General features: G+C 42.8%; 1 protein-coding gene across 4 annotated transcripts in view; it reads left to right on the top strand.

The window, feature by feature from the left end:
• The window catches only part of FGD4 (FYVE, RhoGEF and PH domain containing 4), a 180,961-nt gene that overhangs the window by 136,933 nt on the left and 17,916 nt on the right, over nt 1-26,112 (top strand). For all 4 annotated transcript variants that reach the window (XM_060245701.1, XM_060245704.1, XM_060245703.1 and 1 more), the window contains exons 5-10: nt 1,677-1,766; nt 4,424-4,569; nt 8,002-8,158; nt 19,085-19,223; nt 21,773-21,831; nt 23,775-23,921. In XM_060245701.1, coding sequence (XP_060101684.1) covers nt 1,677-1,766; nt 4,424-4,569; nt 8,002-8,158; nt 19,085-19,223; nt 21,773-21,831; nt 23,775-23,921 — 738 coding nt within the window. The remainder of the gene's footprint in view (nt 1-1,676; nt 1,767-4,423; nt 4,570-8,001; nt 8,159-19,084; nt 19,224-21,772; nt 21,832-23,774; nt 23,922-26,112) is intronic.

The following is a 26,112-nucleotide window of genomic DNA, read 5'->3' as shown; positions in this document are numbered from 1 at the left end:
CCTAGAATTAGGTATAGCGGTATATTTCACAAAGAAATACTAAAATGTCTTTCCACACTGTGATAACCCTACTGTCATTCCAGAGCTGACTAAAAATAAATCATCGTGTATGTTTAAATTGTTAGCTCTCTTGGCCCCTCGTGTAAGGCCAGAAAGGTGGGATATATATTTTGTAAATACTATTAACAACAACAACAATAATAGCTGCTTGTCTCATAGGGTGCAAAGTTCAAGATGGATCTGTTGCCTAATATTAGCAAGCATTCTGGAGATCTGGAGTCATTTCAGGCTAATCAGTCCCAGGTTTTATAATGGAGGGGAATGGATGAAAAAGAACAAGAATGTGACTTGGCTGCATATATGTGATATAATTCAAAGCATTAAACTCACCATTCTGTGTTAAGCCTTTTTAAATGCCTGATTTCTGTGACTGCAATGAAATTCTAGGACACTGAGGTACAAGGTGGAACTGGGCAAGAGCATTGGGATTTGGTATATCAAGAGAAACTTGTATTTCGAGGCAATTTTAATGTAGTCTTTTTTCTGTGGGGTACTCAGGAATCATTCCTGAATAGTTGTAATAGTTATGCTACAGTACAAAATTCTTATGAATTTTTAAAGAGAGATTCAGGAATTCCTTGCATTTCTTCCTGGACAAATAAGCTTTTCCATACCATAGTTGTATGTTCTGCAGAAATTTCCTCCATGGGGCTTATTCTAAAGGGCTGTCATTCAAGAAAGAGAAACTGCTTATCACTCAATCCTCTGAACCTACAGATATATGGGATTTGGCATGATGTTTGCCCTGATGGAAACAGTTTGTTTACAAATGTTGAAACATTTGACCCCTATTGGGTTAGACATCATAGGTTAACATTCTTTTTTCAGTTCCTTTGGAGTAGTTGATTTTGTTCAGGTTGTTGATACTAAACACATTTTTCTTACACTTCATCTAGCATTAAAAACATTAAAAATAACTCCTATAGAGAAGGAAAACCCATGAAAGCTAGGTATGGCATGATAACCCTGTTAGGTGTGTAGTATGTTGGTGCCAAGACCATTTTTTTTAAAAAGCTTTGGGTTGGTTCATCTGTAGCACCAAGGTATCATTCACACTATGTGAATGAATCCCCATGCCCACATGCTTCTTCCTTTATACACTTAGAATCAATTAATGACTTCCAGTGTAGCACAAATTATAGGTTTGCATATACCCTTACCAGGCAAATTAAGGTGAGAATTTCCTTCCCAAAAGTAAAATTATAAACCAAAGTTTGAAACTGGTTGGTTTGTAATTCTGGTTTGGAGGGAAGTATACACACAACCAAATTTGCTAGCATAAATATAGTGAAAAAGTGCTTCATAAAGTGTTGGGCAGCAATACAGCTTGCTTGGGGGGTGGGGAGGCTTTAGTGGTCTTCTAAAAATCCCCCTGAATTCCTAAGTCACTTGAGCCTCAAGGACTTTTTTTGCAGCACATTTTCTTCCCACCTCTGCTGTCCACATTGCTTGATCCAGAATGAGGGTTGCAGTTTGCCCTTTTGAAACAACCTCTCAAAAGGGAGAAGAGGGTACTCTTGCTTTCTCCAATTATTTTTTACTCAGGGAGGAAGATAAGAACTGTTCATAAATGCTATATAAAATTATTCTGAAAATAAAATGTTATGTGTTTCTAGGAGACAGATGAACAAAAATGTTACAAAATTGCCAGTGAGCTTTTGCACACAGAAAAAGCCTATGTCTGCCGACTTGAACTGTTGGACCAGGTAAGTTTTCTCTTTAAAATAATCACAGGCTATAAACAAGGTTTAGAGAGAATTGGTGTAAAATGTGTTCTATAATTAATTGGGGGGACAGCGTGAAAGAACTACAGTTTCACATTTACAATTACGTGTCTGTAGTTCTGCATTTACAGTAATTAATACTTTAATGCCCTCACTTTACATTAAATTAAGTTGTGTAAAGGTCACTATCTCTCACACCTCCTATGTCTTCAGGTCCTGTGCAGCCCCTCTCTTGTGTGAGCCCAAGGTAACAGAGGCCACAGCAGTCAGGAACAATGTTCCCTCTGAGCTGCAGAGTCTTGTGAGCAAAAATTCTACTTTGTGAGCTACTGCATAAATTAGTGTGTTCTGTGGTCATCCTTCCTGAGCTAAGTCAAAAATGTGTGAGCTGGAGGCTAAAAAACTGAGCTAGCTCACGCTAACTCAGCTTAGAGGGAACACTGCTCAGGAACCTATGTACACCCTTCACTTTCAACAATCCCAGCAGCATTGTGACTGATGTTTGTAGAAAACCTTGACCTGTTTCTTCTTTATAAAATATGAAGTCCTGCAAATATTGCTTCCCATGCCTAAATAAGGAACTATTCCCCTTCTTCCACCCCCTGAATTTTGACTAGTAAAAGCAGGGCTTTTTTTGAGCAAGAATGCACAGGAATGCAATTCCGGCTGGCTTGGTTTCAGGGGGTGTGGCCTAATATGCAAATAAGTTCATGTTGGGCTTTTTCTACTAAAAGCCCCATGGGAAATATTGGTGATGTCAGGGGGTGTGACCTAATATGCAAATGAGTTCCTGCTGGGCTTTTTCTACCAAAAAAGCCCTGAGTAAAAGTATAAAAGATGCTTGGTAATCACTGATCATTTAAGTAGCCTTAAACTTGTGACTTAGATGAAAAATCTTCCGTTTTAACCTCCAGATGGTGACTAGCTCAGCAAAATGAATAAGAATTGCTCATATCCTCTGCTGCAATGATGGAACCCTTATATATTTCACAGATTCAAATTTATACTTGACATTTAAATGCCACACAAGTCCCAGGTTCTGTGTTTTCTCCCTGACTCAGTATCCTGGATTTTTAAAAATTCTTGTTTTATAAAACATATCTATCCCCAAAGCCTGTTCATTTTCTTCCTGCATTTTCCTGTCCACTGAGATTGTTCCTCCTCTTTACTCCCTCGCTGCATGGTTAATTTGCCTGCTGTCTAGGTAATTAGGTAATAAATTTAGCATAGTTCAAAAGAAGTCATATCTCTCTGGTTGAACAAGCTTGTTACTATGCATGTTGTGCTTTTGGTCTTGGATTCGCTCTCTGAATATAAGCAGCTCAGCATAACAGTCTTCCTTGAGTAAAAACTTGACATCCCTTATTACCTTAAATTGCTTACTGCGCAGTTTCTTTTATCTGGTAACATCTTATTACAGCTGTTATCTGGACCACTGCCTTATGTTTTTTGAGAAACTGCCTGAACTTTCTTATAGAAAAGGTTGTAGAAATAAATATTCAGTTAATTTAATTAAAACAGTATTTTACTAGATGCTGGCAGCCAAAGATTTTTCTGGGAAGTTCAAAATATGTATAATTTACTTTTATGTTTCTTTTACTTCCTTGGCTTCTCTTGCGTCTTCCTCTTTTATTCCTTGAAGATAATATGCTAGCCCTGCCTTGCATGGTATTTTTTGTCTGGGCCTGCCATTTCTTTTCTCTTCTTCAACTTCCCACTACCTCCACCTATCTTTCTTTCAGGTGTCTTCATAGTCTGCCCCACTTCCTTCAGCTACCCAAGTTCTGGCTTATCTCAGGTTCTTGGCTTCATTCTCCCAATTTGCCTGATTACTGTGTAGCTAAATCATCTTTTTGAGGCTTTTGTGCCTACTTCCAGATGACTGTTTTTGCCCCACAAGAGTGGTGTTTTTCCCCAGCATCCAAGTAACATTTCTTTGCATTCATGTACCACCCAGCTTCCCACTTGCTTTGATGCAGTCCCTCCTAAATCTGAAAGACATGTTTGCACTGCTTTTGATGGAAAGGTGTGGATTTTTTCAGGACCTACCCATATTGATGCTTTAGGGGAAGTGTTGCCCAGTCCTGGGGACTGCTATCCCTCCTGCACCAGCAGAAGCCTTTTGGGGGCTTTTAAAAATCTCCTATCACTGTGGTGTATTAATGCTATAGTATAGGGATAAACCAAGTATTTTTTAAAAAAGCAAAAAACCCTGAAAAAGCCCACTGTTGGTATGGCATGGTAGGAGATGTTGGCTTCAGGGGACTATGGAAAGGAAAGTATAGGGAGAACAGCCAGTGTGGATGCTCCATGTCCATTGCAAATGCCTCTGCATTTGCAACAGCAGCAAGAACTGTTGTAGAGAACTGTTGGCCATATAGAAGTACTCTCTCATTACTTTGCTGTCCTTAATTCATTGTTGCCTCTATTTTTTCCCACTTCTAGTTAGTTTCCTCTGGTTTGTTTTCCAGTGGATCCCTGTTTCTCAACCTACTCTGCATCCTTTGTTTATAAATCCTGCTTATGGAATCCCTGTATTTTTTAAAAAAAGCTTTGATTCTTTATGTGCTCTATTCTCGTGTTTGTTCACAGCAGAATTGCATGTGTTTGAGCCTAACTTTCCTTTTTGTCCATTGCAGGTATTCTATAGTCGTCTGATGGATGAAGCTAACAGGGGTTCATTCCCTGCTGAAGTCGTTAATAAAATATTTTCCAACATCTCATCCATAAATCAATTCCACAGCCAATTTTTGTTGCCAGAGCTTGAGAAAAGAATGCAGGAATGGTAAATATTGTTGTGAATTACTGGAGGATAGTAGTTTATGTGAGGCAACCGTGATATCATCTGGCATGCCTATAGGAAAGTCTTATGGTACAATGGCTACATTCACATAGGACGACAAACTGGCTGGTCACTATGAAAATGAGGCACCCTGGTTTGCAGGATTCCCTGCTTTGCAACAGACCATAGTTTGTCATTCTGTCAACATTTATCTGTGATCAGGGATTCTGGTTTCTAGGTAAGAAAATAGTTGGGGATGTGGAACTCTTAAATTCCAAGCCGTGTACAACCCCAAGGGTTTCCTCGTTGTTTCAGTATTGGTAAGTGGAAACACACCTGCAATTCTCTTTTTTCCTCCTACAATACAGAACTGGTTGTCTGAAAAGCACCAGAAAGACATAGGATTTAACCTGTGTAAACTAGAATAGATGCTTTTGAGCTGTGGTGTTGGAGAAGAATCTTGAGAGTCCCTTGGACTGCAAGAAGATCAAATCAGTCATTCCTAAGAGAAATCAACCCAGACTGTTCTCTGGAAGGCCAGATGCTGAAGCTGAAGCTCAAATACTTTGGCCACCAAATGAGAAGGGAGCACTCACTGGAGAAGATGCTGGGAAAGACAGAAGGCAAAAGAAGAAGGGAATGGCAAAAGATGAGATGGCTGGACAGCATTACTGATGTAACTAACATAAATTTGAGCAGACTTCGGAGGATGCTAGAAGACAAGACAGCCTGGCGTGACTTGGTCCATGGGGTTGCAAAGAGTTGGACTTGACTGTGCGACTGAACAACAACAACAAACTAGAGCCATCCATATGCAGCCATAGTAGCATATAATCTTAGTGACTGTATGATAGATAGCCACAGATGACTTGGACAAATAAATTCAGCTGCTGCAGTCTAACTACTACAGTCAATTTGGTTAAGAGGCAGATGATTAATTAAAAGTGAGTTTGTCAGTTGACTGCCTGGCTTAATGATCTTTCCAATTTGGATTTCTTCCCAAATTGGATAGATACTGAGCATGGCTAAAACCCACCCATTGATTCTTCCCAAAGAAACATTTTATCTGAGTACAAGCTCAGCATGTGATGTACAAACTAGAACATAGTGTTGATGGTATCTGAATGAAACGTTCATTTCCTTTTGTACTGCTCTGGCTTATAGCTCATTTGTAATGATTGGTTAAAAGAATGATTGGTTAAAAGAAAAAAAGACCCCAGCCTTATAATTAGAGAAAGGCTGCTGAAGCAGTCATCTGTTACCAGTATATGTCAAATGGATTGGAAGTTGAGCTGCCTTTGAAATTGCTGTAATGCTGAGCAGAATTCAAAGGCAAGATTCAATAGGGGAAAAATGTCACTTTGAAAAGGAGAAGGTGGGATAGATAGACTTAGCTTGACTGTTTAGGAATGGCAGCTTCTGTTCTCTGGGTGTATTAGCTGAAAAATGGCAATGTTATCTTTCTACCTACCGTATTTTTATCCTGTTCACAATGTAAAATTATTTCAGTGTTCAATGCAGTTTTGGAGGTTAATCTGCCAAAAACAAACAAAACCCAATAGCCATTTCCATTCTAATATTTATTTACAAAGCCAATTAGCAAATGTAGAATGTTTAGTCAGAATTAGACCATGATCTGTGAATTAGCAAATTTTAACATTTCACCCAAAGCATTTTTGCTTTGTACATCTAGTGCTGTTGCATTTCTTGTGGTCTTTTTAAATTTGACCCTTTTCTGCTAGACACATAGTACACAAGAACATAAGAGCCCTGCTAGATCAGACCAGTGGTCCATCTAGTCCAGCTTCCTGTCTCACACAGTGGCCAACCAGTTCCTCTAGAGGGCCAACAACAGGACATGGAGGCTGAGACATTCCCTGATATTGCCTCCTAGCTCTGAGATCCAGAGGATTAGTGCCTCTGAACGTGGAAATTCCTCTCATACACAATGGCTAGTAGCCACTGATTGGCCTATCCTGCATGAATTTATGTAATCCCCTTTTAAAGCTGTTTATTGCTTGTGACCATCACTACATCCTCTGGTAGCAAATTCCAGATTTTAATCACTCTCTATGAAAAGCAGTATTTCCTTTTGTCCATCTTGAAACTACTACCCATCAGTTTCATTGGATGCCCTCGAGTTCTAGTATTTTGGGAGAGGGAGAAAAATTTCGCTGTCAACTGTCTCCATCCCATGCATGGTTTTGTAAACTTCTATCATACCGCCCCTTAGTTGTCTTTTTTCTCTTGGGCAAGCAATGGAATGATGGTCTTTCTTTAATAAACTTTCAGTTGGCCATGTGTGGTAATTAGATTTACAATTGGTTGCAATGTGTGTATAAGAGGCAGGCAAAGTAAACTAAAAAATAAATAACAGTCACCATTGGGATATATCTGATTCTTAGCATGGCCAAATGTGTGGATACTTAAATTTACAGAATGGAGCCATGAGAAGACAGACCTGAAAACTATGCCAAGTCCACAGGCCTGAAAAACATGCCAAAATCTGAAATCTAAAAACCAACATGTGGTTGTGAAACCCTTCTAAAATAATAAAAGCAACACCTATGGCTTTAAGAAATAAATGCTCTGATTGGCTATTGTTAGGCAACCACAACAGTATTTCCAGCCGTCAAGCCTTGGTTTCTGTCAGTAAGAGGCAGGGGAGAGGGGGCAGGGCCCTGGCCAGGGCCAGCAGCAACCACCAGACAACTTGCTACTACAGTTCTGAATGACTCAGATCAGGCCTGACTCAGATATAGGCAAGCACTTAAGAAATCCTAGGCAACTGGTTAGCTTTCCTATGCCAGATAATTTAATTCCTGACCAGAGCTACACTTCAGTAATTCAGCTCATTACGCATATATAGTACACAAGTAAATATTATTAGAGAATCTCTGCTTCCTTTTAACATTTGATTAAAATATAACTATTGCATTCTTAATATTTACTAATTCAACATACATTGTACCATCCACCGTTGTTACATGGATAATTAAAGGAGAGCAATTATATGAGTCTATAAAAGTTTATTTCCCCAAAACGAAGCAGATCACAGGCAAGTAGTCCCTTCTGAAAAGAAAGTTCTCAATCCATTCTATTTACCATATTTATAGGCTCTCAACATCATCTCCTACCAATTGCTAACTGAACAAAGTTTGAGTCCAGTGGCATCTTTAAGACCAACAAAGTTTAATTCTGGGTATAAGCCTTTGTATGCATGCACACTTCCTCAGGTACCAGCTGTCCCAGTTGATAGATGCACAGATTCTTGGCTAATTCATTATTTTACAAGGCTTTCATGGAAGCGAAAGAAGAAATAGTGAGGGAGGAGAAATGAAATGCCTTTGCAAGTTCATGATGGTTCCCCACTTGTAGCACTGTTCTTTAAGTCAGTATGTATTTTATAGCACTGCTTGTTTTTGCCTTTTTTAGGGATACGAGCCCCAGGATTGGTGATATCCTGCAGAAATTAGCCCCTTTTCTCAAGATGTATGGGGAATATGTGAAGAATTTTGACAATGCAATGGAACTGGTGAAAACATGGACAGAGAGATCACCTCTTTTCAAATCCATTATTCAAGATATCCAGGTAGGTAGTGTGTGTGTGTACAATTTACTATGTTTTTTAGCCATCAAGAGGCTAACGAATTTTAGATACTTTATTTTTAATGTTTTATGTTATTGTCTTGGTATAGTGAATCCAGCCATCAGATCTGAGTCTTGGTAGTACGTGTAAACCCTACATGCAGGAGAGGGGGCTCCCTTCTTAGCCTTATATGGATTGAAAGTCTATCCATCTGTGTAATGGTGAAATCACATGCTGGATCTTGCAGATCCATTTCACAAAGAGCAGCATTTTCGCATGGATCAAGCAGCATTCCCTCTGACAGATGAGGCTTTTTATGTCACAGCAGAATAGTCATGATGGATCCAACCCTATGTGCCTTGAGGGAAACAGACCATCACAGAAATACTCAGGACTTTTTTTTGTAGCCAGAACTCATTTGCATATTAGGCCACACCCTCTGATGTAGCCAATTCTCCAAGAGCATACAGTAGGCCCTGTAAGAAGAGTCCTGTAAGCTCTTAGAGGATTGGCTATGTAAGAGGGGTGTGGCCTAATATGCAAAGGAGTTCCTGCTACAAAAAATCCCTGGAAGTACTTATCTATGTGGAGTTGCTTGTCTTCATCTATGCCCCTTCAGAACCCTGGACCATACTGCATGACTCCTTTCCCCTTTCTTGTCATATCCTCTAACTCCAGTCAAACATAGTATAAGTCAAAAGATGTACAGTTAAAATTGAGATATCAGGGATTTGATTAATAATTTAGACTCTCGAGAAGCAAAAAGCATTGGTTGAGTGAAACATGGTTTGTCAGGATCATTTTTCAGATGGTCCATCTCAGCAAATATTCTTTTAAATTATTGTTTACATAGTGGATATAAAGGTGGACAGAATAAATGGAAGTATGTGCAAATTTGACTTGACATACTCATAGTACAGATTTGCCTGAACAACAAAACAACAAGAAGATTAGAATGGACAATATAGGAAGAAAATGCAGACTAGTCTATGGATCTGATGAAGTAAGATCTAATCAATGAATAGATGGGTTTGTCTGTAAGCAGGGTTTTTTTCTGGGGGAACATGGAAGAATGGAGTTCCAGAACCTCCATAAAATTCTCAAAAAAACCATTTAGAAGTTCATGTGTTTCTCCATTTCCCTCTTGAGAGTTCTGGCACCTCCTTTTCCAGAAAAAAACCTCTTTCTGTCAGTTACCACTGCTGTTTTATTAAAAATGTAGGAAGTATAGCACTAGTGATGTATAATGTTGCAGTTTCAGTACCCCTGAATATGATTTGCAGAATAGGTAGCCATATTAACATGCTACACCAGATATTTCCTGCTGTGTGAAAGCAATGGAGTGATTTGAATTGTGGCTGTTGCACAGAAGGTTAACAACCCCTCCCCCCGTACATATACAGTCTCTGTTTTGGGGTACCCACCCTGTGGAATGACCTGCCTGAGGAGATCAGGAAGGCCACCAGACTTCTCTAATTTGTAGAATGTGCAAAACATATTCAAGAGAATATTTCCTAAAAGAGATTAGAACTAATGTTACCAACTCCTGGCTGGGAAATTTCTGGAAATTGGGGGAGGGGGAGTTTAAGGAAGGATGTCAGTGGAGTACAGTGCGTGCTGAAGAGTCTACCCCCCCCCCCAACAGAGATAAATTGGAGATCAGTTGCAATTTTAGGAGATTGCCAGGCCCCACCTGGAGGTTGGCAACCATAATTAAAACTGGTTTTATAGAGGGATTAGAACACCCCAAGAGCACACTTTTAAAATGGAATAGGATTGTAGTCTGTTGCCATATTTATTGTTTGTTTCACCTTGTTTTTACTGCATTAATCCAGGCAATTCACATTCTGCTTTATGGTGTGTCATAATTTAGACAGCTTTTTGCTTGCATTGTAATCCCCTAGTACTGTTGCATTGTTTATTGGGTGTCTTATGCTGTCCAGATGAAATGTCTTCTATATTCTTCTAAGCCACCTTGAGTCTTGGTGAGAAAGACAGGTTGTAAACTAAGTAAAATAAAATAAAAATAAAGTTTCCTGATACAAACTGCACTTCATCCTAACCTCTATTAGTCCTAGTAAGGAGGGAAGAACATACATAATTTAAACACCCCATCGACACACAAGACTAATAGTGGAGTGCAAAGGGATGGTTTATTTGGTGAAAATGGCACAGTAACATATTGAGAGACCTTCACCATAACATGTAAATTTACTCTGAGTGGCATCTTCTAAAAAGAATGTGAAGTTTTTCCATGAGTCAACTTTGAAAGAGTTCCCAGTGGTCTGAAGGAGGCTGTCTGTGATAGATTAAATATTCTAATGGCATACTGTAATGTAAACAGACTGTTAAGATCCTTAAGGAATTTGTTTGTGTTGTTGCAAAAAGTAAACTAGTATTTTTACCTTGGTTATTAGTGGGAGTATGAGGTGGGAAAGAAGGAAGCTTAAATATACTTGTTTTGTGCTGGTAGTGCACTAATGACAAAATGTCTACTTCAGTGGCTGTTATGAATATTGCTTAAAATGTTAGGAAGTGTTTTTAAGGAAAATGTCAGAAAACTGTAACATTTAGAGGTAACTCACAAAGGCAACCAAGTGATTTGGCTAATGACCAAATTTTATCTTAATTTCTTTTCTTCTACTGGTAAAGACAAACATTTATAATGAGAGGTTGGTAGAATATCCCAAATATGCTATTCAGCGTTCACAGTTGGCATTAACTATTGCATCTCAAGACCAAACTACAATTTCCAACAGATCTGATCCATTCAGCATCAGTTCTGTAACACATTTTCCCCTTCCCGAGCTATTCTACCAAGTGGATTTGCCTTCTTAAGGATAGATTCCCATGGTCATATTGTTCCTGCATTACTAACCTGATATTTTAAGGTTTGTTATTTGTTGAGTGCCAAATTAGACATGATGGCTGTGAAGGGAATATCCTGTGTGGTTTTTTAAGACCCAGTTTTCTTTGGACAGTAGGGAAGGGGTTGTTCTTCCTTTCCTCCTCTTCCATTTTCCTGATGCAGCTTCACTTTGATCACCCTAGCTATTGATCATCTTACGGGGAAACACAGAGGCAGATCATACATGCACCTTTCCCCTGTCTAGCAAATAGTAGTTTGGGAGGCGGAGTGGGGAGGCAATTTGCATTAGGGAAAATTGTGTTTCAGGAATTTTTAAAAACCATTTTCTCATGCCAGGCTGCTAACAGACTGACACTTTGGGCCAATTCAGAGACACCTCAGAAATCAACCCAAAAAATCCTTCCATGCACAAAATCTGCCTGCCTGTCCTCATCCTGTCCTCTCCCTGTCCTCCTGCATCCCGAGAGCAGCTCAAAAAGCTACCACTTCCAAAGTGGTAGCAAATTTTTGAGCTGAATGCCAGTCGCCTCCTTGCTGTCTGGAAGCGGAAGGGCACAAGCGAGGTGACTTGGTGGTGTGTAAGTGCCAAGCCGGCCCCAAACCGCTTCCACCTTTTCCCCTCTTAAAAACTACCAGGAGTGCTTGAGTGCTTAACTTCTGTGTGTGGGGGGGGGAAGAGTGGTCCAGCTTCTGAGGCGCCTCCCCGTCTGAATGCACAAAGCCACCTCCAGGACGGGATAGGACCACCTCCCAGGGGAGTGTGTGGAGGCTTCCGGACGGCTCTTTTTGAGATGGCTCAATTCAGTACACCTCGCAACCGCCCCCAAATGCCTGTCTGTTAGCAGCCCCACAGTCTCAATCTGGATCTCTGCCACTGCCCCACTCCCAGCAGTGTAAATCTCCATTTGTGGATCTCTTGCTCTCCTGTCTCCCCTGGAACAGATGGTCACAAATTACCTTCTTCACCTTGTAATTCTGATCTGGATTTTCAGTTGGTCATTTAAGTCTGAAGAAAGTAGCAAAGCAGAGGGACAAGGGCTTGAGACAGGAGTATAAATTAGGGAGGGGAATGCTAAATCATACAGCAAGAGAGCCAGTTGGTGTAGTGGTTAAGTGCGTGGACTCTTATCTGGGAGAACCGGGTTTGATATCCTTCGTGGTCCCTGTGCAGTCGCACACTTGAGTCCGATGCCCTGCACGAATCCAACCTCGGTGATTTTTCAAAGCAGCATCAGCGTTTCTTTTCTTTGGCGGCCCTCCCCTCCAGGTCTGGCCGGAAGTGGTCACTGTGCATGACCGGATCTGGAAGGGAGGACCGCCCTCCCACTCAGTTTCTTTTTCACCGCTGCCCTGTATGGACCTCGTGTACCTCGCTCAGCATTTCAAGCTTCAACTTCTCCTTCTCCTCTCATCATTCCTCTTCGTCTCCATCTTCGTTGTTCCTCCTCCTTCGTCATCCTACAAAAAAAAGAAGAGATGTTTCAACCTTTTTTCTCATGAGTGTTTCCCCCTCCCCCCACCCTCCAATCTTGGCGGACAGAAAAGGGGCCGCCATTTTCTTTAAAAGGTGCTCGAAGTGCCGGACAAAACTCCCGTTGGCGGACAATCACTCCCTGTGCCTAATCTGCCTGGGAGAAGGCCACAACGTCGAGCGCTGCACGCATTGCTGCAACTTCAGTAAGCAAACGCTTAAAAACCGAGCAGTTCAGCATCAAAGCCACCACCTAGGGATTGTCCTCATGCCCCACCCCAAATCCAGGCATTCGCCACCTCCCCCCCAAAAAAAGAGCAGGGAGATTTAGCGACAGAGCAGATTCCTCCAAAAAAGAAGCAAAAATCGGGGGAAAAGGAAAAATCTCATCCCCAGGCTTCTACTGCCACCGAAACAACCGTAGGCCGGCCTCGGCAAGCCCAACAGCCGACCTTGAAACCGACAGCACCATCAACAGTGACCACACTGAGCACGACTTTGATGTCGATGCCGACCACAACTCTGATATCAACCTCAATATCGATACCGACCACTACCCAGACGTCGACGTCAAACTCCATGATACCTAGGGCACGACCCTCGACATCGACAGAACCGGCATTGAGAGTGTTGCAATTGGCATACCCATCGACGGTGACAACGCAACCCCTAACGGCAACCCTGACCAACCTCACTACAGATCCAGACAGAGCAGCAGTTATCGTCATCCCAGACACAGACCCCTTCGACGCCGAAACAATTGCTCAAGCCACAGCCGTCTTAGGAAGGGCCCTCAATTCCCACCAGCACAATCAAGCCAGCTGGTTCCGGGATATACAGAGCCAACCACATCTACTCTCTCAGGCATCCACCCTACCGCTCCAGGAGCAGGCCATAACTACATCACCGAATCGACTGGCCCCCAGACAATATCCACCTCCCTCTCCTAGACACAACCTGATGCGGCTCCTGCAACAAGAACCATTGTGTAGCTCCCCTCGACATCGAGCCTCAGGGTCCCAAGACAGCTGTTCAAGACGTAGAAGCAGATTGCGATCTCGATACACCCACTTGAGAGCTCGAAGCAGGCTACACTCCCAACACCGACACGTTCTGTCCCGCAGCTGATCACGATCCCGCACATACAGGAGCAGATCTGGGTCTCAATGCAAAAGACAGCGTCGGTATACTTACCAATCCAGATCACCCAGTCCCCGATCCTCATCCCCCGAATACATGGGGCAAAGGTGTCACTGCCACCAGCGATCCCCCTCGCCACATAGGAGAGCACGCTACACTCAATATCTGGACTCATACCTACAAGCTAGACTTGACACTCAAAGCCGCCATCATCCATCAAATTGTACCACAGAGGATACTTCCCCCACAACAACAGCCACCGTTGGCCACACTGGGAGCACCACCAGGCCCCAGAAACACCCAGGGATGAACCCCCACTTTACATGCCAGATGATCTACTCCCGGGCCAACCGGATAAATCACCTTATCAGTCTCCTTCGGTCTCCTCATCATCAGATTCTGAGCCAGACGAGACCCAAACTGATCACTCCCCAGACATTACACCGTCAGGCACCTTGTCCCCATCGGAAGGCACCAAGTCTTACCTGGAACTGATAACTCGGATGGCAGAGGTGATGAATATCCCAATGCACACAGACGCCCCTCAGATTACAGACCTGGTCTACCAGCTGGTAAAATCAGATTTGCCTCCTACATCCCCCCTGCCAATGCTACCAGTACACCTCGCAACCCTCAAGGAAACATGGGATAAGCTGGCCTCAACCCCGTCAATGTCCTGCAGGCTGGAGGCTCTTTACAAGATCCAACCAGCAGACGCAAAGTTCCTTACCACCCATCCGGCACCTAACTCAGTCATAGTACAGTCCGCTCAAAGACCAAGACTACACGGCACCCAGCAACCCCTGACAGAGAGGGCAGAAAGCTAGACTCCCTAGGTCGCAAGCTTTATGCCACCATATCCATGCTATCGCGTCTCCACAACTACTTGGCCTACTTTGCAGCCTACACCTTCACCCTGGAGCTAAGTTTGCACCTATACTATCCCAGTTCCCGGAACAGACGCAGCCACAAGCAGTCGCCCTCATAAACGAGATAGCCACTTCCTGAGACATGCCATTTCCTGCTCATCTAGAGCAATGGCATCCTCCATTGCCCTGCAACGCCATGCTTGGCTCCGAGCCCTGACACTTCAACCAGACCTAAAACAAAAAGTCGAGGACCTACCCTTTGATGGAGAGGGCCTTGTCCACTCCACCACCGATCAAGTGCTATCCTCCATGGATGATGGCAGGAAGAAGGCCAGACGCCTGGGCGTGAATGCCCCTGGACAGACAAAGCAACACAAACCATGACAATGGACACCATCACACCGTCCCAAACCATACCCTGCACGCCGCATGGACAACTGGAAGCGGAGGCCTTCCACCAGCACAAGATCCTCCTTCTCTGCCAGAGCCAAGCAACAGCCAGCTAAACGGTCCCCCCAGAACAAACAATCTCTTTGACCCAATCGCCAACCCGGAACTTCCCTGTAGCACCCCATAATCCGCACCAACCAACCCAGGAACCAAACTCTCAAGCTCCCTACCACAATGGGAGCCCATAACATCAGATGTCTGGGTCCTCACCATCATCAGGTTGGGATACGCGATCAAATTCACAGACATTCCTCGCAAACACCACTTCGTACCCCCCCCCTCGCAAGCACTCAGAGAGGAGGCGTATACATTGTTATCAAAAGGGGTGATAGAACCCGTACCTCCCTCCCAAAGGGGACAAGGATTCTACTCCAGATACTTCATTGTCCCAAAACGAGACGAGGGAAAACGCCCAATCATGGATTTGTGGGAACTGAACCGTTACAAAGAACCCAGGAAGTTCCGGATGATCACCCTACAGACAATCATGCAACTATTACCCCGGGAATCTTGGCTAGCATCCCTGGACCTCCAGGACACCTAATTCCACATTTCCATCAGATCACACCACAGGAAATTCCTGCGATTCACAGTTGGGAATGATCATTTTCAATACCACGTCCTACCCTCCGGGCTCTTGACAGCACCAAGGATTTTCACAAAATGCATGGCGGTGGCAGCGGCACTACACCAACAGTCCATTCAAGTATTACCGTACATAGACGACTGGCTGCTAGTTGCCTCCACACCATCACAGCTGACCAAAGACATTGCTGCCACGCGACTACTCCTCTCCAGATTGGGCCTGGCAGTGAAACTAGAGAAATCCCACCTGCAGCCGACACAAAACCTACGTTTCATCGGGGCAGACCTGGACACGATGAACTATCGCACATACCTCCCACAGGACCACACACAGACACTAAAAACACTAATCTGGGTGTTCATGGACTCCCCAGGTCAGTCAGCCCATGCAATACAGTGCCTAATGGGACATATGGCGGCCACGACCTCCGTGATACCCTACGCACACGTCCACATGAGACCCCTGCAACTGATGTTCATTCACAATTTTCGGCCGCAAAGACAACATCAATCTACACAGCTTCAAGTCCCGTCCATAGTAATCTCTTCGCTCCACCGGTGGACCAATGACAACAACTTGAACTTGGGTATTCCTTTCCAGCAGACACCCCTGTCGGCCACCATGTCAACCAATGCATCCCTCCATGGATGGGGAGCACACTATGAAAACCTGGTGGCCCAAGGCACGTGGTCACCTGCCAAAGGCGCCTTACACATCAACAGCCTAGAAATGCTAGCAGTCCACCGTGCCCTCAGATCCTTCCGACTCCACCTCCAGGGTCACCACGTCCTCATCCTCTCAGACAACATGGCCACGGTCTACTACATAAACAAGCAAGGTGGAACCGTATCCAACAAGCTCTGCCACAGGGCACAGATGCAATGGGCATGGTGCATTGTGAATGCCATTCACCTCTCAGCTGTGCATGTCCCGGGCACACAGAACGCTCAAGCGGACGCCCTCAGCAGAACCACACTGAACAACCACGAATGGAAACTCAACGACTCTTATATACAACTCATCTTCTCACAGTGGGGTCCACCCATCGTGGACGCTTTCACGAAGCCATGCAACACAAAGTGCCTCCTCTTCTTCAGCCGAGGAGCCCAGACGAATGGTTTCCTGGGGGATGCTTTTCTCCATGCCTAGATGGGAACCCTGTTCTACATCTTCCCGCCTATCCCCCTAATCACTGGCACAGTCCAGATAATCATGACAGACAACACGGGCTGCATCCTGGTGACCCCCTGGTGGCCACACCAACCATGGTTTCCGAGCTTACTCCACCTCTCCGACAACACTTACCAACACTTGCCACCGGCACCTGACATACTAACACAACAGAATGGTGCAGTACTACACCACAACCCAACACTCTTCCGCCTAACGGCCTGGAGAATACAACCTTGGAATTCCCAGAAGAGTTCCAGCATGTACTATTGAACTCCAGGAAACCATCTACCCAGAAGTCGTATTCTGCTAAATGGAAGCGATTCGCTAACTTCACACGGCAGCGGGGCTGCGAACCATAGTCCGCCCCACTGCCCATGATTCTATCTTACTTTCTCACACTGTCCAACTCTGGCCTCAGCATAGCTTCCATCAAGGTGCATCTGTCAGCAATCTCAGCGTTCCACTCCATGATAGACGCCCAGACAGTCTTCTCTCTTTCAGTGTCTAGGGGCTTCTTGAAGGGCATGATGCATCTGAAGCCCCCCTTGGAAACATTCGTTCCCTCCTGGAGCCTATCACTCGTGCTTACTCAGCTCATGGGAAAACCATTTGAGTCCCTAGCCTCCTCATCACTTCACCTACTATCCTGGAAGGCGGCCTTCTTAGTCGCAATAACATCAGCGAGGAGGGCCAGCAAAATCTGCACCTTCCACTGCGACGCACCATACACAATCTTCCTACGACCAGACCCTTCTTTCCTCCCTAAGGTGGTGTCCGCATTCCACCTCTCCCAACCGACGGTCTTACCCACCTTCTTTCAGGAACCGTCCGACCAACTACAAGGGGCACTACACACTCTAGATGTACGCTGTGCCCTAGCCTTCTATCTCGTCAGGACCTGTCCCTTCAGACGGGACAAGAGACTCTTTGTGGCCTATAGTAAACCGCGAAAGGGCGAGCGCCTCTCAAGTCAGAGGTTCGCGAAATAGGTGACCAGCACGATAAAACTGTTTTATGAACTAGCAAAACAACCTTTACTCGACATGCTGTGGGCACACTCCATGAGGGCAGTTGCCACCTCCTCAGCATTCCTCTGTGGGATTCCAATGGAAGATGTCTGCGTGGCTGCCACTTGGTCATCTCAGTCTACGTTCGTGAGATACTATTCCCTGGATGTCCGGGCACGGAAGGATGCATCCTTTGGCCACTCCGTCTTCCAGTCCATCCTGCAATGATACCGTGACTGGGACACCAGGTGAACACATCAGAAATAAGGCCTCACGCTAACATCTATTTTTTACAGCCCCATCGCTATGGCCAGCACCCGCCATCCTACAGCTCACTATTCACCCAAGTGTGGGACCGCACAGGGACCATGAAGAAGATAAACAGGTTGCTTACCTGTAACTGATGATCTTCGAGTGGTCAACTATGCAGTCACACACGACCCACCCAGCCTTCCCCACTGCTGGCCCACTCGTCAAATTAATCCAGATGCACTGGCCAGCGGCTGCTGGAAGAAACTGAGTGGGAGGGTGGTCCTCCCCTCCGGATCCGGTCATGCTCAGTGACCACTTCCGGCCGGACCTGGAGGGAAGGGCCGCAAAAGAAACATTGACGCTGCTTTGAAAAATCACCGAGGTCGGATTCATGCAGGGCATCGAACCCAAGTGTGTGACTACACAGGTTACCATTCAAAGATCATCAATTACAGGTAAGCAACCTATTATTCCCCACTCCTCCACTTGCAGCTGCTGGAATGGCCTTGGGTTAGCCATAGCTCTCGCAGGAGTTGTCCTTGAAAGGGCAGCTTCTGGGAGAGCTCTCTCGGCCCCACCCACACTAACAGTGTGTCTGTTGTGGGTGGAGACGATATAGGAGATTGTAAGCCGCTCTGAGTCTCTGATTCAGAGAGAAGGGTGGAGTATAAATCTGCAGTCTTCTTCTTCTTCCCTTGATGCCAGTAAGTACTTCTGACTGCATAAGGATTTTTTTTTCATAGAAAAAATAATTGAGTCACTTTCATAATCTGGTTAATGCTTGTATAATCAAAGTGATAATTTAAAGTTCAGTTTTAATTATATTATTGTACATTGTTCCTTTTTTGTATTCCTCTGGTATTACCATTATTTACAAATGAGAACTATAAACAGTAAATTAATCTGTGTTGCTAAGAGAAAGGGTTTTTAATGATTTAATAAAGCAGCATATTTGAGCTGGGGATTTTATTTAATTAAAAAGCTTCATTTGTTAGTATTTCTACAGACTTTAAGCTTAGATACATTTTTCATAGTCAGGATATAACATTAGCAGAGAGAGAGAGAGCATAACATATTTCTAATATCATTATGCTTTTTTTTGTCCCCTTTAGAAACAGAAAGCCTGTGGAAACCTGACCCTGCAGCATCACATGCTAGAACCCGTGCAACGCATTCCCCGATATGAGATGCTCTTGAAGGACTACCTAAGAAAATTACCTTCAGACTCCCCAGACTGGAAGGATGCTGAAAGTAAACGCGTGTTTATTTGTTTCATATTAACATTTTTAATTTTTTTAAGTAAACTAGTAAATATCAATATTAATATATGTATACAATTAATTAATCTTATTAAAAACAAGTTATAAACTAGCACAAATACTTAAATACATATAATAAATATTGAGGAAGGATATTGTTACATAAATGTAACTAGACATGCTAATCATTCTCTATTCAAGAAGAGAGGTCAAGATGAGTATCAAGATACAATCAATCCAAAAAATACATTATTTAAAAAAGTTATGTCATATATATTAATTCCTAACTGCCTAAATATATTCTTCTGTACGTACTATGCAGGTTATTACAAAAAATTACTATTAGGTAATTACCATTAGGTGTGATCCATGACTAGCACAGTAAGAGAAAATGAAGGTAAAGAAAAAAAGAAAAGAGAAGGAGAAAATAATTTTAAAAAATAGTAATAACTTATAAGTAGAGAAGATCAAGAAATTTTGGTTAAGGAAACGACATTAAGAACATAAGAGAAGCCATGTTGGATCAGGCCAATGGCCCATCCAGTCCAACACTCTGTTTCATATTTTTATCTAACCCCCTCTTGAAGCTGTCTATGCTTGTAGCTGCCACCACCTCCTGTGGCAGTGAATTCCACATGTTAATCACCCTTTGGGTGAGGAAGTACTTCCTTTTATCCGTTTTAACCTGACTGCTCAGCAATTTCTTTGAATGCCCACGAGTTCTTGTATTGTGAGAAAGGGAGAAAAGTACTTCTTTCTCTACTTTCTCCATCCCATGCATAATGCATAATTCGACCATGTGTTTATTTGTGTGAGTTATATGTTCAGTATTGTGAAAGAACTGTAACAAAGGAGTCATTAACATTTCAGATTGAAGGCTGGGAAGGGCAGAGAGAACACAGTTTCACAGGAGTTACCTTTTAAAACATTCTATTCTGTGCAATAGTTAAATATCTCTGAAAAATGTTCCCTTTGTGAGAGTTTTCCGGACAAACAAAAATAACGAGATATTTTCAGTCTTGGTTTTCTGCAAAGGGTTGCGGATTCTGAACACAGATCACATGATTAGAAATATCTTTTGTCCTCTTTGCCTCTTCTCCTGGTTGGCATTGGAAAAGCCAAGGAGGAGGGCCAGAAATCTTTACTCAAGATCTCTTTGGAAACAACATTTACTAAGAAAAGTCCTTGTGTATGCTTTAGAACTAAGGAATTATTTTCTGTCTTTTTAATACTTAAGAACAGACTAAAGATACATCTAGTCCAGCATCCAGTTCTCACAATGGCCAGCCAGCTGCTCTCCAGATGGACCTTGGGCAGGGCAGAGGGGCAACAGCCTGACCCTGGCACTGCTCCCTGGTAACTGGTGTTCAAAAACGTCCTACCTCTTACCATGGAGGCTCCACTTAGCCATCATTGGTCAAATTTTCTTTTAAAGCCATCTGAATTGTCAGGTGTCACTATATCTTACAACAGTAAGCTTCCTAAGTAAATTGTTAAATCAATTAGTTTGTCCTGAATCTGTTGCCCATCAGCTTAATTTGGTCACCCTGAATTCTAGCATTATGAAAGAAGAAAAACCTATCCCAAGTAGCTTAAATCTGGAAAGGAACAGGTCCATCTGTATACCATGGGGAATTCAGCATTTCCTCCCCAGGAAGGTAACTCCTGCATTTCCCATATAGATGGCAAAATTACTTCATGGGCCCTGTAATTCTGCTATAATCAATCATAGTTTATTGTTTGATGCTGAGGTGGCCTGTTAAATGAAACTCTAGATGGTATATGTTTGTTTCATTTACCGTGGGAAGGTTTCCTAAACTCAGTTAATGCCTTCACATTTCCCTTCAAGCTTCATTCCTAGCATTGTTAAATTGTTAAAATCATTTTTGCTTTTGCAATACATTTTGTGTTGGTCCTTATATTTTCATGCGTGGAAAAGATGGATTTAACTGTGTTTTTTTTTAATAAGGATTTTATCTGAAGAGGCTGTAGGTGAAAAATCATATTTCCAGTCCTGGGAAAAAATTTCTCATGACAGGGTGTGTATGTTCTGTATACTTTTATCCAACTGAGAATATTACCTAGGGTTGCCAACCTCCAGGTGGTGACTGGAGAACCCCTGGGATCAAATCTGATCTCCAGGCTACAGATCAGTTCACCTGGAGAAAGTGGTCAACCCTGTGACATTATATCTCATTGAAGTGCCTCCCCTCAACCTGTCCTTCTCAGGCTTCACACCTAAAATCTCCAGGTATTTCTCAACCTGAACCTGAAGACTCTTTGATATTCCCTGTCCCACATCTGCTTTGTACTGAGGGGATAACCTACCTCTGTCAACTATGCAAAGACCATTGCTTTGACTTTCTCTGTCAGATTCAGATAATTCAACAGAACTCATTGGTTTCAGTCATTCAGTCTTCCTTACATGTAATCTTTTTTTTTAATCCAAATTTTACATATTTACATATTGCATTTGAATTAGAAATTAACTTATTGTAGGGCTGACAACTTATCTTTGTGGGGTTTTTTCTTCTTCTACAGAATCCTTGGAAATAATATCCACAGCAGCAAGCCACTCCAACAGTGCCATCCGAAAAATGGTGAGTGGCTTTTTTGGGGATTTTCTCCTTTGCATAATCTTGTCAAAACATTGTTCATATTTTAATTGGAATTCATACAAAATTGGCTGCATATACCATTCAAAGTAGGAAAGATTTACATTTGTTAACTATGCTATTTGCTGTTTCTGAACTATCTTGAAAGAATTAGAGACTCTAAATCAGGGGTGGCCAAACTGTGACTTGGGAGCCACTTGTGGCTCTTTTGCACATATTGTATGGCGTTCAAAGCCTCCCCCCCCCCCCGGTTAGAGAAGGCATTTGTGTCTTTAAATCACTTCTCCAAGCCAAGCCAGCCAGTGGCTTGGATAATACATTTAAAGTTAAAGTTGCTTTCTTTCCACCTCCCTTCCCTCCCCATCTATATTTCCTTCCTTCCTTCCTTGTGACTCTCAAACATCTGTTTATTCTATTTGGCTCTTACATGAAGCAAGTTTGGCTAACCCTGCTCTAAATGGTAAAGCCATTGCAGATATCAGGTAGAAGAGTATCATTTAAAATCAGTTAATTGATCATGCATTTAAATTAATAAACATGCATATATATGCATACGGATAGAACAGTGTAACTTTATAGAAGGCACGTAACTTTTTAAAAAAAGATGATGAATGTATGTGTAAGTAGGCATCTCTGAAACTGCACTCTTTCTTGGAGTTGTAGTGTGGCCTGAAGATTCCTCTCATCTGAAGGCTGGACTCTTCTAAATGTCTGTTTCCCCTGTTAGTCAAAATGCCCTCAAACAAGATAAGGGGGGAATTATTTAGGTGGGCAAAGATGGCAAAATGTATAGGGTTGATAACCTGTGTATACAGGAGTCAGTCCACCCAAGAGCCCTCTTTAAACAACAAGGAGATTGGTGTACTAAAAGTAGGGTTTTATTAGAAAAATCACTCAAGCATACAAGAAACGCAATTATCACCAATCACACAGTCCTAGAAAAATAGGTAGGAAAAGGGATAGGGACATATGAGGGAAGACATACAGGGTTATATTATACCTCTCGGTGACGGTCCTCTAGTGCAGTGGGGGGAGACTGGGGCTGCTTCTGCTGCCTCTGCACTAGGCAGCCAGGTGGCAGAAGCAGCCCATCTGCCTCCCCCTACCATTTATAGACCCCCGGCATAGGAGCCAAATGGTTATGGTCCATGGAGGCTGAATGTTCACAGTGAAGTTGACATAGAAGCTATATGACTATTGTTCATTGAGTGTCCATAGTGAGTCTCGCCAGAGAATTATAGTCCATAATAGTTGGAGTGGGGGTCCAGGGCTAACACCCCCAGTGGAGGAATCCCCACAGTTGGTTTCCTCTCTTGTGTGAGAGAGCAGACCTGGAAGTTCTATTTTTTTAGAGAGTGCCTTCAAGCTGTTCTGCATTTCATTCCTGATCTGTTGGGATGCAGCTGCTCTACAACTGAAGGCTCTGCTTTGTTGATCCAAAGGTATATAATCTATCTAACCAGGGGTGGAATTCTAGCAGAAGCTCATTTGCATCTTAGGCTACACACCCCTGACGTAGCCAATCCTCCAAAAGCTTACAAAAAAGAGCCTTGTAAGCTCTTGGAGGATTGGCTACATCAGGGGTTTGTGGCCTAAAATGCAAAGGAGCTCCTGCTAGAATCTAACCAATTCAGTATTGCAGCCAGACTATCATGTGATTTAAGTGTTTTGCTAAAGAAGGCTTGTTGTCATTGACTGAATCAAGTACCTCTTTTTCTCCCAACACACATACATCATCATTAGCAAAGTCACCTTGCATTGGCTGAACCAAGTGCATAGTTGATTTGTGACAATGATGTCAATGGTTTTCACAGTTATTATTAATTTTTTTAAAAAAACTATTGCTTTATTCTTTATGGTTTAGTCACTTTGTAAAAATGATTCTAAGTAGCCTCACTGGTATTTTTTGTTTTGTTTTGATCGACCAGGAAAATTTAAAGAAGATGCTGGAAGTTTATGAAATGTTAGGAGAAGAGGAAGATATTGTCAATCCTTCAAATGAACTCATAAAAGAAGGACAGATCCTTAAACTTGCTGCTCGTAATACGTCTGCTCAAGAAAGATACCTCTTCTTAGTAAGTATTATCATACATCACTTACCTTTCATATAAAATATATATATATATATATATACACACACACACACACACACACACACTGTGGCTAATAGCCACTGATGGACCTCTGCTCCATATTTTTATCTAACCCCCTCTTGAAGCTGGCTATGCCTGTAGCCGCCACCACCTCCTGTGGCAGTGAATTCCACATGTTAATCACCCTTTGGGTGAAGAAGTACCTCCTTTTATCTGTTTTAAGATCATTGGTGCCTCTTTCACATGACTGCAAATCTAGTGTTCTCTTACTTAGGCATCATGAAACCAAGTTTAGTATTACATTTGCATCAGTGGAAAATCAAACTCTCTTTTAACCGATGTTTCCACATCTACTTCAAACTCTGTTTAAGACTGGAACCTTGGTTAGTATTGACCAGTGTCAGTATAAATATAGCCCTAAATCATGAGATGGGTACATAACCTATTTAAATCTATGGGTACCTTTAGAATTCTGATACAGTGTGGTGGGCATGGCACCTTGATGGATGCAATAAAATGGCTGGTCCTGCCCACTTTCTAAAAACACTTGCCTAGCACTTGGAAATGTATTTGCAGACACCATGGTGCCCTCGGGCATCACATGGGGGACCCCTGGTGTAGGCCAGTAAAGAACATAAGAGAAGCCATGTTGCATCAGGCCAATGGCTCATCCAGTCCAACACTCTGTGTCACATTGGCCAAAAAGACCAGGTGCCATCAGGAGGTCCATCAGTGGGACCAGGACATTAGAAGCCCTCCCACTGTGCCCCCCCCCTCAAACACCAAGAATCCAGAGCACCACTGCCCCAGACAGAGAGTTCCATCATTACACTGTGGCTAATAGCCACTGATGGACGTCTGCTCCATATGTTTTTCCAGTCCCCTCTTGAAGCTGTCTATGTTTGTAGCCACCACCACCTCCTGTGGCAGTGAATTCCATGTGTTAGTACAAGGAAAGCAGGGTAGAGTTTATGCCAGAGAATGAGAGAGAGAGAGAAGGGAATGTATTTGTTTCCTTGGCTGGCTTCCAGTTTGGAAGTTGTGACCTGCAGGTGCAAAACTGGCTTCTTTGAAAAGACCAGGAGACAGGACTGACCTTGCTCAGTCCTGTGCCGCAGCTGTGGGTGACCCTGTTATCACACTTTTCCCAATTGATCTTTCTTTCCTCTAAATGAAATGAGAGTCAAAAGGACTGATTAAGTACCATCTGGGTTGCTGAATAGATGCAGACTTCATTAGCAAAGTTCAGGAATTACTTTTTAGTCAATGGTAGATCCCACCCCCAACTGGGTGAGCAGGGGAGTATATATTTACATTTCAGTCCTGCCCTTCCTCCTCCTCCCATTTCAAACAGTAGAACTATGCATATATAAAACCACGAGAAAAAAGTCACTTGTGCCCATATAAGCTTTAGATGACACAGATGTAGCTTAAACCATCAAACTGATCCTTTGAAATCCTTGTATGTACTTAATCTGCACTCTCAGCATAATCCATAATGATTTCTTCTTTGCAAGCCATTTTTATAGTATACCCTAGAGATAAAAAGCAGAGCTGCAGTCAGTATCACTACTGAATTTCATGACTCTTAAATAACCTTAATAGGTTAGTATATGAAACTATGTAATAGCATTTAAATGACTTGCTTTTGGTGTTAAGAATGACTGAAGCTGTTAACAGTGTCAGTTCTGGCAAGAATTGGTAGAAACCCACTCTATATGTTAATCTGTACAAAATAAAGAAGTTCTGAAAGATGGGTCATAGTTGCCCTCCCATTTTATGGTGCTATGCATAGATATATACTGCAAATACCCCTTAAAGAGACATTTGGTTGAAAAGAACAAATAATTCCCTTATGCTAAATTCAGGCTGGTATAGAAAACTGACTACTTCATTCTTTAAAAATTCAGATACTACCATGCATAGCAGCATGGAGGCCTAAGAACCAACCCTGTGCAATAGCTGACTGTAGATAGAATAAAAAACCATAGAGTTGGAAGGGACCTCCAGGGTTATCTAGTCCAAACCCCCTGCGCAATGCAGGAAATTCACAAATACCACCCACTCACCACAGTTCACAGAATCAGCATGGCTGTCAGATGTCCATCTAGCATCTGGTTAATAACCCCCCAAGAAAGAGAGATTTAGCTTTGGGTTTTCTTTTGCATCCTTA

This window comes from Heteronotia binoei, chromosome 8 (genome assembly GCF_032191835.1).
Source record: "Heteronotia binoei isolate CCM8104 ecotype False Entrance Well chromosome 8, APGP_CSIRO_Hbin_v1, whole genome shotgun sequence".
In the NCBI taxonomy this organism is placed as follows: Eukaryota; Metazoa; Chordata; class Lepidosauria; order Squamata; family Gekkonidae; genus Heteronotia; species Heteronotia binoei.
The sequence above is the reverse complement of the archived record's forward strand: the minus strand, read 5'-3'. Positions and strand labels throughout refer to the sequence as shown.